At 30.5% G+C, this 15,804-nt stretch overlaps 1 protein-coding gene across 13 annotated transcripts in view; it reads right to left on the reverse strand.

The window, feature by feature from the left end:
- The window catches only part of LOC134718457 (myosin heavy chain, striated muscle-like), a 130,404-nt gene that overhangs the window by 91,602 nt on the left and 22,998 nt on the right, over positions 1-15,804 (reverse strand). For 12 of the 13 annotated variants that reach the window (XM_063580979.1, XM_063580985.1, XM_063580984.1 and 9 more), the window contains 2 exons: positions 14,990-15,056; positions 14,223-14,329 (listed from right to left, as the gene is read on the reverse strand). In XM_063580979.1, the coding sequence (XP_063437049.1) occupies positions 14,223-14,329; positions 14,990-15,056 (174 nt within the window). Of the gene's footprint in view, positions 1-7,089; positions 7,288-14,222; positions 14,330-14,989; positions 15,057-15,804 lie in introns of those variants that run through there. The other variant, XM_063580988.1, reaches the window with a different exon arrangement.

The raw sequence follows: 15,804 nt of genomic DNA on the forward strand, positions 1-15,804 counted from the left end.
ACAAGCATAATGCTATTTTCAAAAAATATTTTCTTAAATTTCAAGAGTAAATCAAAAGAAACAAAATAAATATTTTACATAAATGTTTCTTAACAATTTATTTACAATCGGGTATCAGCATACTCCCCAAGCTCCCCTAGCTTTGAAAGATTATTAAACTTTGTGCTTGCCGAATCACATGTCTGAAAACCTACATGTAAAGTTTCCCTGAATAAAATACCTCAGGATTTTTAAATAGACCGTTACAGATTAATCTTTAGTCAATTAAATCCATTCAAATCATATCAAAAGGGTCATACATTTAATGTGATTAACTAAGTATTATCTTTCCCAAATATAGTTATCTCCCCTTATAATGACTTTATATTCAAATTTTTAGTATCCTGAAAAAATATTTTAAAATCACATAACAAAAACAAAAACAATCATTATGTTAACAGCAAATGAAATTTTCTGAAAACATTTAAAGTAATAAAAAAAGTGACCTAGGTTTCTATGCAAGACCTGTTGGTGACCTTCTGCTGTTGTTTTTTCTATGGTCCAGTTGTTGTCTCTTTAACACATTCTCCATTTCCATACTCGATTTTATGTGGTATTGGCTATGCTCACTGTTGAAGGCTGTACAGTGACCTATATTGTTTTTAATTTCTACGTCATTTTGGTCTCTTGTGGAGAGTTGTCTCATTGGCAATCATACCACATCTTCCGTTTTATATCTTTAGGTTTTTTTTGGCGTATAATTGCTGTCTTATTGACATATTTAACCAATAAAATTGAGAATGGAAATGGGGAATGTGTCAAAGAGACAACAACCCGACCAAATAAAAAACAACAGCAGAAGGTCACCAACAGGTCTTCAATGTAGCGAGAAATTCCCGCACCCGGAGGCGTCCTTCAGCTGGCCCCTAAACAAACATATACTAGTTCAGTGATAATGAACGCCATACTAATTTCCAAATTGTACACACGAAACTAAAATTCAAAATAATACAAGACTAACAAAGGCCAGAGGCTCCTGACTTGGGACATTTCTTTACCGAATAATTAACATTAACATTTTTCAGAATCCACACTATGAAGGTTAATACCCGTGATTAATATAAAAAAATATCAATCATATGCTGCTACTAAGGAATCTATCTAATATTGGGATTACGGGCATCCTTCATTTATTGATTACCGATATTTAATATAAAACACAGACTTAATAACGGGATTCTAATAACATAGCGTGCACAAGTGCTCTGCAATGATACAATTTAAATTACATATTGTTAATATTACGTAAGTATCCAAGCTGAATGATATTATCAATAATATTACAAATTTTTATAACTTTTTTTTTTAATTTCAAAAGATTTTGACATGTTGTTATTAAACAGAAGTGCAATATATCTTTTTCATTTCTAGTTCGATTTTAATAATAGTTATTTTTACCATTTTAATTTGTTTCATAAAAGTAATTTGAAATCCTATGAGTGTTTCAATTGGTTTAAACACATAGTTTAGGTACTTTTTATGCTTATATTTGAACAAGTTTGTCATATTTTAAACATAATAAACACCACTGTTACTAATTGATTTCTATACTTTTCAGAGAATTTTTATTTATTATACCACTGCACAGTTTAAAAGTGCAATTTGTGGTAAAGTTCTTTTAACAAACAGGTATCAAATTATACGCCCTCTTCAATGACCTTGGCTGATATCATTTCATAAAGCACACTATGATATTAGTCCAATACAATGCCCTTGACCAATCTGTATCATCATATTTAGTCCACTCTTATGCCCCATGGTCTGATCTCTATCAAACAGTCATATAAAATTATTCCATCTATCAGAGGCATAATATTATATTTTCCTCTGCCTTAATTAGGGAACTTGGAAATCATTTCTAAATTGTGATGAGGCATGTATTTTCTAGTGCAACATTAATAGGCAGTGAACAGACATAAAGCAACAACAAACCTAGAGTTTTTGGTCTAAAAATATTCCCCTAATTTTATTTCTAATTCTAATAAATATTCATTTCAAAAACCCAATATATTAAGACTGACAACTTATTGTTGGCTTCGGTAGAAACTATTGCAGTTTGCAGCATGTTTTCCTAAATAAGCAAGAGTTATCTCCCATTGAATGTTAAAATTAATAATCTACAGTCTACTTTTATCTCGTAAATCTTTTTTCCACAGACATCTAATTTTACTTTTTCTTTTATATATTTCTGTAATCTATTGTTAACTTTAAATTCCCATCAAACATCAAATAAAGAAAATACAACAGTTTTACCCCCTATCTTGTGTACCCCAGCTTGTGGCCCTAAGCTTCTGTGCTGATGATAAGCGATAAAACAGTTAACACAAAAGTGTCCTAACGTTTACCCATGATTTAATGTCCTCCCACTGCTGAAAGAAAAGATGTTCAGTGTGTTTTAAATGGTAGTCAGAATGACTATAGAATAGTACAATAAACTCATAATAGATACCAGGACTAAATTTTGTATATACGCCAGACTCATCTTTTGTCTACAAAAGACTCATCAGTGACGCTCTAATCCAAAACAGTTAAATAGGCCCAATAAAGTACGAAGTTGAAGAGCATTGAGGACCAAAATTCATAAAAGTGTTGCCAAATAAAGCTAAGGTAATCTATGCCTGAGGTAGAAAAGCCGTAGTATTTCAAAAAATTCTAAATTTTGTAAACAATTAGTTAATTTATAAGGACAAGTTTGATAGTCTATAAAACAGCTAAAAGCTAATAATTTAGTCTATGAAACTGGAAACAATCTTCTCTTGCGGTTCTATATTTTGAAGGCGATCACAGCCTTGTTTGATTGTAAAAATACTCTCCCTATTTCCAATCTATCAGGAACCATAACTTCTGATTGACGAAATAAAAAATCTTAATACACAACTTGACCTCCATTTTGCCATCAGTCACAACAAATTAAAATTCAAAAAGCATTATGAGTACTGAAATTATTATAAATCATTGCGCAGAAACTACATAAAGCTCAATTTTTCAAATATATCAGGGACTCTTGAACAGTAAAAGACGAAACCCTATGATTAAGTGACTGTGAACCAACCTTATTATTCAGTTCCATTCCTTCTACAATCAACATTTTAGAGAAGTCTACCACACGGACTCGTGGAATTGAAGGTATAAATGTCTCTTCTGTTGGCTCTCGTTTAAATCTTTCTAATGATAATTCTGGGTTAAATCTTTCTTCACTATGTTCCCTCTTGAAATTTAATTCCTTTAACTCCTGTTTCAACCTTTCTTCCATTAATCTTTCTTCGGTGAGTTCTCGTTTAAACCTTTCTTCAATAAGCTTTTCTTCCGTTAGTTCTCGTTTAAACTTTTCTTCTGTTGGATCCATCTTATTGTTATACTTTTTCCCGTACTTTTTTGTGGGTAATCCAAAATGAGGCTTAACTCTAGAACGTTTTTCATTTACTTTATTTCCATAACTATTCATTTCTCGATTTATTCACTTTCTTGCTTACAAAGTTCTCGATGTTAAATAATATATACCAAGTTGTTTAAGAATCACTTGTTGAGACATAAATATTCCATTAAAAATTAAAAATTATACCAACATCAACAATTTAACCGCACTTGGTTTGCGATGATTATGGTAATATCTTAGAAATAATGTGTTTCATTACTGAGCACTTCTGATTCATACATAAGTAAACTTTCAAAACTGCATGAATTTCTAAGAGACATATTCAAAACTTTTTATCCATTGAAATATTTCAAGAAAAGTTCAACAAAAATTTTTTTTTATACAAATAACCCTTTTTAAAACCTATTTTCCTGTATGAATTATTAATTCTAATTAAATTACCAAATAATGAATATTTCCTAATCAATAACCCATTTCCTTCCCTAATATAAGTTGTAAATATCAAAATCTATATTTTCTTTGTTCTTTTTATTTACTTATAAGTAAATAAAACTTAGTTGAGATATGTTATTCTGTTTTTCAATTATTCCTTATATTTTTCCAATACTTTGCACAAAAGGAACCTGGAATAGCGACCCATTAATGATACAATAAAAAGGAAGATAGTAATGAAAATGTCATCATCGAGTCTAATGGGGTTTCTAATGACCACTAAGGTGGACAAAAAACTTTATTGTAAGATCCATATGTCCAGTGTAATGTTAATATTTAAATGAGAAGATGTGGAATGATTGCTAATGAAACAACTCTCTACCAAAGACCTAACAACACAATAATTAACAAAGTTCTATAGGTCACCGTACTGACTTAAACAATGAGCAAAACCCATACAACACAGTCAGTTGTAAAAAAGAAGATGTGGTATGATTGCCAATGAGACAACTCCCCACCAAAGACCAAATGACACAGAAATTAACAACTATAGGTCACCTTACGGCTGTCTACATTGAGCAATACCCCTACAGCAAGATATCTTTTTTATCTATATGATATATTTGTTTAGGGGCCAGCTGAAGGACGCCTCCAGGTGCGGGATATTCTCGTTACATTGAAGACCTGTTGGTGACCTTCTGCTGTTGTTTTTTCTATGGTCGGGTTGTTGTCTCTTTGATACATTCCCCATTTCCATTCTCAATTTTATATATGGTACCTATTTCCATTCTCAATTTTTATAAATTTTTAAAAAGAAACAAGTTTATTTAACGAAGAAGAAATAGAAGAATATGAAGTGCTACTCTTCCAACAAACATGATTATTTCCTTTAACTCTGTCCACTTCATAATTTACTTATTTTCATTTTTTTAAATAGATTTAAAATGAATATTGACCATAAGGAAAGTGTTTACTAGTAAATTATCAAATTATTTTCACTAGGATTTAAAAATCTATAACAAGAATTACCACGAATATTGGACACAAAATCCTAGTACATAAATATGTAAGGGGAAACAACTCCTTTCAAATATATATGTTTTCATGTTTTTAAGCAATATATTAATATTGCCAACTGATATTTCTATTTTTTGTTGTGTAATTAATCATTTGTTGCTTATTACACAGAATACAAATCATTTGGTCTATTGTAAGATGATTACTTTTGTAAGAACTGAATTAAATATTTTTCCGGTTCCATACTTTCTGTTAGATAAAGATAGATTTAGAGAAACACAAAAATGGACAAAAATTTAAACAACACATATCTATATCTTCACAACTTGGAAAGATCTGATTGTTACATGTAATATTTTAAAATTTTAATAAGTTGAAAAGGAGGCAACTCTGATTAAACCTAATTGATAATGACTGGCTTTTTCAGTTGTTCCCCTTGTTTTATACATGATGGCTTCAGATTACAAAGTACTTTTTCTTAGAAAGTTATGTTCTGATCATACTGGTCCGAGAACACAATTAATTCGTAGTGCATTTCTTTTAGAACATAAATGAAAATAAAAAAAATCCCACCAGCCCTTTCTCAAAGAAACTTTTACAGTGTGTTGTACTACTTTTGGGACAAATTATATCAAAATTATAGAAAACTTCATTGCCTCTAACTCAAAATATGGACAATTTTATGTTTAGGGCGTCTTGAAATCTTTTGACAGCTTCCGAAGTGCTCATTTTCAACCTTTTTCAGCTGGACCAAATCACTACTTTCCTTTAAAATTCTGGACCCAATTTTTTTTACAGTGTAATTTTATCCCCCTACTTGCAATTTGAGGCATTAAACATGGAGAAATAAATTTGGAAGAGGTATAAAAAGTAATGGCAAGTAACCCACTGTCAACACTAGGGACTATATTTGTGAACAACGAAAATCAAGGGACGACAATGGTGGTCTCGGACCTCATACTTATCTAATGAATTTCATTCCTACAGGGTGCTATAAACAGTTTCGTACTAAAAACTAGGGGTTATTCCCCCGACTAAAAATAACCATGGAGGGAAACATTATAAACTAGAGAACATTCTGATTCCAGTGATATCTAGTTTTATACAAGTATCTTTAGTGATCAGTCCACCAGTAAGGGTCACATATGCATGGTCCCTAAAAACATGACGTCATAGAAAAAAACTGTTGATTGCACCCACAAATGTTTGACTCTCAACAGAATTAGAGAAAATCTCCAAAGAAATCTAGAGGATTATACATTTTCTCTGTTGCCATGCAAAACTATTCTCAGACTGATCATTACAACAGTCCAACTTGAGAACTTAGGCTCCATCTTGTTAAAAGCTGTTTATAACCTGTGACATATAGATATTATTCTAAGTTAAACCAGTGACCTTGACATATAAATATATTCTCACCTTTTCGTTTATCATCAGAACACCCTAAAGTCTCTCATTATCTACAAATCTGCTCATGACCTATTGACCTTGTTTATGTTAAACCAGTGACCTTGACACATAAATACATTCTAACCTTTTCGTTAATCATCAGAACACCCTGTAGCCTCTCTTTACCTACAAATCTGCTCATGACCTATTGACCTTGTCTTATGTTAAACCAGTGACCTTGACATATAAATACATTTTTACCTTTTCATAATCAGAACACCTGAAAGTAAGTCATTATCAACAAATCTACTCATGACCTTTTGACCTTGTCTTATGTAAAACCAGTGACCTTGACATATAAATACATTCTCACCTTTTCATTTATCATCACAACACCCTGTAGTCTCTTGTTAACCACAAATCTGCTCATGACCTATTGACCTTGTCTATGTTAAACCAGTGACCTTGACATATAAATTAATTCTCACCTTTTCATTTATCATCAGAACTCCCTGTAATCTCTCGTTATCTACAAATCTGCTCATGACCTATTGACCTTGTCTTAAGTATAACCAGTGACCTTGACATATAAATATAGTCTCACCTTTTCGTTTATCATCACAACACCCTGTAGCCTCTCGTAATCTACAAATCTGCTCATGACCTATTGACCTTGTCTTAAGTATAACCAGTGACCTTGACATATAAATATATTCTCACCTTTTCATTTATCATCAGAACTCCCTGTAATCTCTCGTTATCTACAAATCTGCTCATGACCTATTGACCCTGTCACAAGTATAACCAGTGACCTTGACATATAAATATATTCTCACCTTTTCGTTTATCATCAGAACACCCTGTAGCCTCTCGTTATCTACAAATCTGCTCATCATGTAACTTTATGGCGTCCAATCAGGAATCTTTGCAGTGTTGTTTCTTGAACAGATAACGATTCAGTGTTGAATCACTTAAAGATTGAGTGTCAAATCACTAAACTTTGCAATGTTGAATTACTTAACTATTCAGTGTCAAGTCACTTAACTTTACAATGTTGAGTAACATTATTTTTTCTGTGTCGATTCACTTAACTATTTGATGTCAAATCACTTAACTTTACAATGTCAAATCACTAAACTTTGCAATGTTGAATCACTGTACATTGCAGTATAAAATCATGAACAAATAACAATTCAGTGCTGAATTCTCATGTAACAAATTGTAATAGCGACAAATATTGCTGTGTCAATATAAAGTTTCCACAAATGAAATCTGTCATTTTGAAAAATTGTCACTTTTTTAACATTCCTGTTTTACAGTTTTGATCAATGCAATATTGTTGTAATTAAATAGTTCATCGTTTTAACATCCTAAATTTAGTATCAAAGGATATTGTTAGCTCTGACAATATCGAAAAGAGATCCAAGTTAATTTATCTTTCTTCTGCAAGTTTCAGTTCAATTCAAATACAATCACTTTTTATCCATTTGTCTGACATAAAATGCATAAGTTGGCTCTGACAATATAGAAAAAAGATCCAAGTAAATTTATGTTTCTACTGCAAGTCCAATTCAAATACAATCACTTTTTATCCATTTGTCTGACATAAAATGCATAAGTTGGCTCTGACAATATAGAAAAGAGATCCAAGTAAATTTATGTTTCTACTGCAAGTCCAATTCAAATACAATCACTTTTATCTATTTGTCTGACACAGAATGCGTAACAAACATATTTGTCTTTTTCTGAAGTTTTCAGAGCAAATTAATCCATATATACGAAATCATATACACAAAATAACTTCTTTTTAGGCTTGTAATTTAACAGGGTTGAAAACAAATAAATTTCTGACACAATAGTTTTTATCGGCTTCAATCAGTGTAAAAATAGGCGACTATATATTTTTTCTTCCTCAAGGAAAAATAAAAACAATGGTAAGGGAAAAAACACTATTACATAACTTCAAGATAAATTTTTGATTAACGTCGATTTTGAAAAATTGACCACACGTAACCAAATAATTGAAATTGTTTCTCAAATTTATAACTTTATCAATTTCATTTGCCTTAATTAATCTAGTTTGAACAATTAAGATAAGATTTGTAATGTTAAATCGTTTTAGATTGTTTAACGATTATTTCATAATAAATCTTTCTCCCATTATATTCAACAATATAAAAAAAAAATCTTTTGGTTGAAGTTTGTTTTCAGCTTTGTCTAAAAAGTTAACAACACCTGTCAAACACACATGTCAAGTTTGAATTTAGAATCCATGTAAAAATTACAAATAAAATCAATGGCAAATCTTTTTGTTTTTTAGCAATTTATTTAAATTGACTTCAAAATTTTTAATTCTATTAAAAATACATACTAGTTAAATTGTGTCAAGATGTTTTTGTTCCCTGCCTATAAATAAAAAAGTCAGTTAAAAAAGCACAGTTTTCGAAATTTCAGAAAATCCTATCAACAAAGAATTCTGGGAAACACTTTTAAAGTATAATAATTCCAATAAAAATACATACAAGTTGTGTCAAGATTTTTTGTCCCCTGCCCATAAAATAATATAGTCAGTTAAAAAAGCACCGATTCCTAAATAGCACAAAATCCTATCAACAAAGAATTGTGGGAGACGCTGAGAAAGTATAATAATTCTAATATTAACCCTCACGACGTCACTATATAAATAGTTCCGTTACTATGAATATAATAATAGATATTCTTTAATTGTGAGTAATTATCTACCGTCGTTTGGAAACTGATTGTTATTTTCTTTAAGACAACAAGGCTGACATATCCAAACGTTAATTTGACTCTCGTAATTATTGAGTTTTGCTGATAATTCGTTACAGTTTCCTACGTTATTTTACTTAAATGTCTCTTAAAATGCAAAGTCAACACTATACCTAGACAGTATTACAATTATTAACTATTCAACCTAAAATCAACACTATACCGAGCTACATTACAATAATTAACTATTTAAGGGGGTCATTATTTCATAAAGGTATTGAATTTTTCTGTTATTCGCTACTTTTATTCCCGTAAAATAATTAAATATTTTCAATTATAGATGTCAAATGTCAATGCTGAAACAAATCTAAACATTGATACGAATCAGATTCATATAAACGTTCTGTCAAAAAGGGAATCAGTTTAAAAAGGCATCCAAACAAAATGAAAATGAAAGTAACAATGCCATTTTATCAAAATGATTCATTGATCAACAGTTTTGTTTGCATCAAGTTCAGAGGCAGTGATTTCATGCATATTCAGATAGGCAAAGTGTAACTAAATAATTTTTCCTGACGTATTCAATGAAAGTTTTTTCTTTTATTGCAGGCATCACAGAGCATTAATGAGCATCATTGAGCATCACAGAGCATTAATGAGCATCATTGAGCATCACAGAGCATTAATGAGCATCACAGGGCAATAACAAGCATCAAGGAGCATTCACAAGCATCAATGAGAATCTACTAGTTGCCAGTGAAAATCTCTTTAAAGTTCCTCCTAAATTTTCATTCTTAAACTTTTATAATTAATTCACATATAATCAGATTGAAATAAATAATCTAATGAAATATGAATTATATGTGTATCCAATATACGATGCCTTCAACAGAAATCTCAAAATTTAAATATTTTCCAATCGAATTCCTCTTTTTCCAACTTTTTCAATCCTTCTATCCAGTGTGATCCTAACTCTCTTATAAATATCACATGTATCCAAGTTCTTTCTTAACACATCTTTAATTTGATTCTGCAAGTGTTAATATCAGCATGAAATTCATTTTTGTCGCTTTAAGACAGTTTTTTAGATCATACATTGCAAAAAATTCACAATAAAGATATTCAAAAATTTCGTTAATTTTTATCAAATTTTTTGGCAGTTTAATCCCCTATGTTTACCAAAAGAAAATCCTCCACTTTACAAGAAAGACAAACATTTCACTTCAAACCAAGCCTTTCAATTTGTCACGATGTCTGTTTAAATAAAAACCACTCAAAGTTATCATTAGGACAAGTAGATAGTATTTCTTTGTTTTTCTAAAAATTTATCATTAGGACAAGTCGATAGTGTTTCTTTGTTTTACACTTTTAATTTATAATGAGAGCAAGTTTAAAAAATCTGCTAAGAGCATTTACCATATTTAGCTATTTTTGGCGAGACTTGAACTTTGAGTCATAAGGGAGCTACCATTTCATTTTTATGGGGGGGGGGGCTAGGATGAACAATTTTGTCCTGCCTTTTTTACACAAATTGTCATCCTGCCATTTTTTTTACCAAGTTGCTCATCCTGCCTTTTCAAAACTCCTGTCCTGCCTATTTTTTTAAAATTTCATCCTAGCCCCTTCCCCCCCCCCATAAAAATCAAATGGTAGCTCCCTAAGAAGATAGTATTTCTATGTTTTACACTTTTAATTTATAATGAGGGCTGCGAAGTTGAGATTTAAAAAAAGTAATAATTTTTTTATCTGTTGAGAGTTTTTTAACTATTTTTTGCAACACTTGAACTTTGAGTCAGGAGACAGCAACCCATTTTATGACCAAAAAAGGCCATTAGTTTTCTCATTTGAATAGTTTTACATTGTCATATCGGGGCCTTTTATAGCTGACTATGCGGTATGGGCTTTGCTCATTGTTCAAGACGGTGACCTATAGTTGTTAATGTGTCATTTTGGTCTCTTGTGAACAGTTGTTTCATTGGCAATTATACTACATCTTCTTTTTTATATTAGCATCCAGAGAATTTCATGTTTCCTTGTTATAATAACAAACATTTCTTTAGAGTGGCCTATAAATTTTGACACAATTGTAATTTCTGTATATTTTTTTTGTTAGATTATTAATTAATTGTTATGGTTCATAATTACTTAATGATCTGAAACACATCAATACACTGGGGTTATAGATCAACTTACAGTTTTAATTAAATCTATGACTGACAGGGTCAAATTACATTTTTATACTTCTTTGAATTGTTAACTTTCTTGTACTCAATAAATGAAATGAACGGTATAATATTGTACATTTATTGTCTGAATGCAAATCCCTTGCTATATATATAAAAATAAGAAAAAAGTGGTATGATTTCAAAAGAGGCAACTATCCACCAGAATCCAAATGAAGTGGAAGTTTATGTCTAGCTGATATCAAATAAGTTTGCAAATATCCACATAAGGTTGTTTTTTTTAAGTCTGACATCAATGTTAAATTTCATGAATTCAGAATTTAATTGTATTTGTGATAAGAGAACAGACTATTAACTTTACAGGTCTTTGGATTATACATATATGTTCTTAAGAATTCAAAATGAGACACCCCTCCTGGTTACCCCCTCCCCCTTTTTTTTCCTTTTCTCCTTCATAATTCTTTTCCGTGTCAATGAAAAATCTTACTGCCTCAGTATTTCAAAAAAGACAATTTGCAAGATCATTATATCTCTCTTCCATATCATCATTGAATAATAAAATCCTTGTCAATCATTGCTAATCTCTTTTCATTCCAAGACATAAAGAATTCCACTTTATCAAAGTTCTTCAACAAATCCTTAATGACACGCAAGTGTCAAATCTTAAAACTTTTAACAAATCTTAAACAAAATATGAAGTAGATTGTTTACTTTCAGTTTAAAAATGAAAGTAGCATGTTTACATAAAGATGTTCATTTCAATTGATTTAGTGAGAATTTCTATCAAATAAAGATTTAAAACAGACCTCCTGGGTTTGAATTCCAAATAAACATTTTGAAGATGGACTGAATTTAAATAAAGGAATTCAAAACACTAATATAAAGGAATCTTTAATATTCCATTTTATATTGAACGCAAAAAAAAATAATGAAAAAAATATATAATCGATAATTCAATCAACTAACATTTGAAAGCTAAACTATGGGTATCTGATCTGATGTGACCTACAACCAAATAAATTCATATTGAAGGTAAACAAGTTTTTATATTCTATTTTGTTTTAAGAAAAATCACATGATGAAACTCAAAATTTTAACGCATTATGTGTATACTTTCATCTAATGCGTTTTGTAATATGACATTTATGTTTTTTAAATATCATTATTTTACAACTATTTTTTTCCTCACCATATTCAGTGAAGAACTTACATTTTGTTCACCCAAATATTAAGTGAAGAATTTTAAGTTTTTTCCACTCCTTATTCAGTGAAGAACTTAGTTTTTTCCATGCTATATTCAGGGAAGAACTTACATTTTTCCACGCCATATTCAGTGAAGAACTTACATTATTTTCCACTCCTTATTCAGTGAAGAACTTACATTTTTCCACACCATATTCAGTGAAGAACTTAAATTTTGTTCCACGCTATATTCAGTGAAGAACTTACATTATTTTCCACTCCTTATTCAGTGAAGAACTTTACGTTTTTTGCATGCTATATTCAGTGAAGAACTTTACGTTTTTTGCATGCTATATTCAGTGAAGAACTTGCTTTTTGCCCAACGCCATATTCAGTGAAGAACTTACATTTTGTTCCATGTCATATTCAGTGAAGAACTTACAGTCTTTTCCACACTTTATTCAGTGAAGAACTTACATTTTGTTCAACACCATATTCAGTGAAGAACTTACATTTTGTTCAATGCCATATTCAGTGAAGAACTTACATTTTGTTCCATGTCATATTCAGTGAAGAACTTACAGTCTTTTCCACACTTAATTCAGTGAAGAACTTACATTTTGTTCCATGTCATATTCAGTGAAGAACTTACAGTCTTTTCCACACTTAATTCAGTGAAGAACTTACATTTTCCACACCATATTCAGTGAAGAACTTACATTATTTTGCACGCCTTATTCAGTGAAGAATTTACCGTTTTTTTTCACACCATATTCAGCAAAAAACTTACATTTTTCTTCCACACTATATTCAGTAAAGAACTTAAAAAAAATGTCCACACCCTATTCAGTGAAGAACTTTCATTTACCAGTGTACAAGTGTTAAACAGTTAGCATGACACCATGAACAGGTAGAGGTTATTCTTTGAAGCACCAAAGTAATGAGTGATGTCTTGTCTATAGACAGTTTTCACTTTATAAATAGTTACAGGATTAGGTATATATATGTGTCACAAAACAGTAAAGGGAGATAACTAATGTGTTGTTGAGTGATGAACTTCACATTTTGTTCACAGACAGCTTACATTTATAAATTATTACAGGAAATTCAGATCTGTACAGATAAACATATAATTACATATCTGTCACAAAACATTAAGGGGAGGTCACTGATATGTTGTTGTCATCTATTAGGACATATAAGAAATACTGTTGACTCATTTATTTTTATGGATACCAATTTTCGTGAATGTGAGGAAAACTAACATTTTCGTGGATATTTAATTTCGTTGTTTTGCTCAAGTGAGCATATAAGCTTATTGAATATTGTTCATCATTTTTTCACTTAGACCCACAAAGTCCAAGAAAATTGGTATACAACAAATTATAATAAATCCAGAGTTCATATGAATTATCATTAGCAATACAATAGAGTCTGGCTCTAACTTACAAAAGTAAACAATCTAAATTTAATGAGGACAAAATACTCCTAACTTGGAACTTAACGTGAGGAAAACAAAGAAAATCTACATATCAAACATGCACATGAAAATAGCGTAACATTAAAAGACAAGGGGACATAATCTAGACATCAGTAAATAAAGCATGTCATACAGACACAGGGAAACATGTCATGCAAACATATAAAACTAATTTGACTACTACTTTACATAGAGCCAATATTAAATAAATCATGCTAACAAATATGTAACAACTGGCTATTACATTTAATACATACAAAAGATAGAAAGTAACTACAACATGCAAGACAACCTTTACCAACAGTACTTTAATGCCAGAAAAAGGGAAGATAATCTACTCTCAAACTGAATACAACAAGGGAGATAATCTTATACAGCAAGGGAGACAACTTACCTTGGCTTTCTTCAGTTCTTCCTCATATTCATTCTTCATTGCGTCTACTTCAGCAGCATGAGCTTGAGTTATGGCTACAATCTGTGTCTCATGAAATTTCTCTATTTCTATTGAATAAATAACTCAAACTCAGTACACATGCAGTAGAAGCTTTACCTATTATTATAGAATTTATTATCAGTAGTTATTACTAAGAATTTAATAGGATCTTATTCAGTAGAATTACCTGACAAAAATCAGACTAAGTTTTAAAACAATGATGATAGTGATGTTTCATTTTGCATTGAATAAAAAAGGTACAAAGGGGTAAAAAAAGTCAATAAAGAACAAAACCATACATATTTAAATAAGTCATTAAAGAGATTAAAAAATAAATGGGAAATGTGTCCATGGGACACAGATAATGCCCCTGCTTGTATATCATATAAAGTTATAAAGGGACATAACTGAAGAACGGTAAAAGTGACACTACTCAAATGTTTACTTGATCTGAGTTTTGTAGTAATAAGCATTGTGTACAAGTTTCATAAAATTTGGTTGAGGTAAATTTAATTTAGAGAACAGAAACTAAAAATTTAGAGATTTATCCACTTGTATAGGGGGATAATTCTAGAAAGATTAAAGAGACACCATAAAAATGTGATCTGCGTTTTTTGGTTAAAAGTGTGTGCAAGTTTTAAAACATTTGGTTGAGGCTAACTAAACATACAATACAGAAACCAACTTTGGGACATTATTTGTCAGATAGACAGGGCATAAAAACCTACCCCTCTTAACTTCTTCTGTTTTAGATTTATTCTTGTCAACCGTCTCTTGAAGTTCCTGTATCTTTTTCTGGAAATCAAGAACATCAAATCTTGTTACTAAAAATCATTTTGATTGGGTGACATCATCCTCAACAATGGAAAGTCAACCAATGGAATGACTTTATCTTCATTTTTCACAACTTGGACTTTCATTTTGCATAGATTATAGTATTCTTGGATGTATTTTCTAATTGCACAGTTTGCTCCTCATTTTGTCAGTTTATATGAAATAACCCACAATCCTTTACATTTCTTAAAATTTAAAACACCCTATCTTGTAACCACAGATCTTAAGAATTAGGACAAATGCCAGGGTGACCACATGTTTTTTTTTTTGTAGTAATATATCTGTTTTCTGTTTGAATTATGTATACCCAATAACTATTTATACACAAATGCTTGTATAAATATATTCTTCCTAAACGACTACAAAGTATACTTAACAAGTGAAAGTATTTAGGCCTAAAAAGTTTATCCCGAAATCAGTCTGTGATAAATCCAGAATAATACATATACTTTGTGCATTCAAAACTTTTTTCTTAATACTGCAAGAATATATGTATATTTTACATTTGTACTTAACACTGGCATTTCAGTATATACTTACGTTTTTTACATCTCTTTTTGGTCAGTGGTGCTATTGCAAACTTGTTATACTGTTTTTATTTTTTGGGGGGGAGGGGAGGATGTTATCATCTAATCTTGTTTTAGGGTATGGGGTTCTTTGTACATTTACACTACACATAAAACAGATTAAATTAAACTGTGATGATTTA

The sequence above is a fragment of the Mytilus trossulus genome, chromosome 5 (genome assembly GCF_036588685.1).
Source record: "Mytilus trossulus isolate FHL-02 chromosome 5, PNRI_Mtr1.1.1.hap1, whole genome shotgun sequence".
Classification (NCBI taxonomy): domain Eukaryota; kingdom Metazoa; phylum Mollusca; class Bivalvia; order Mytilida; family Mytilidae; genus Mytilus; species Mytilus trossulus.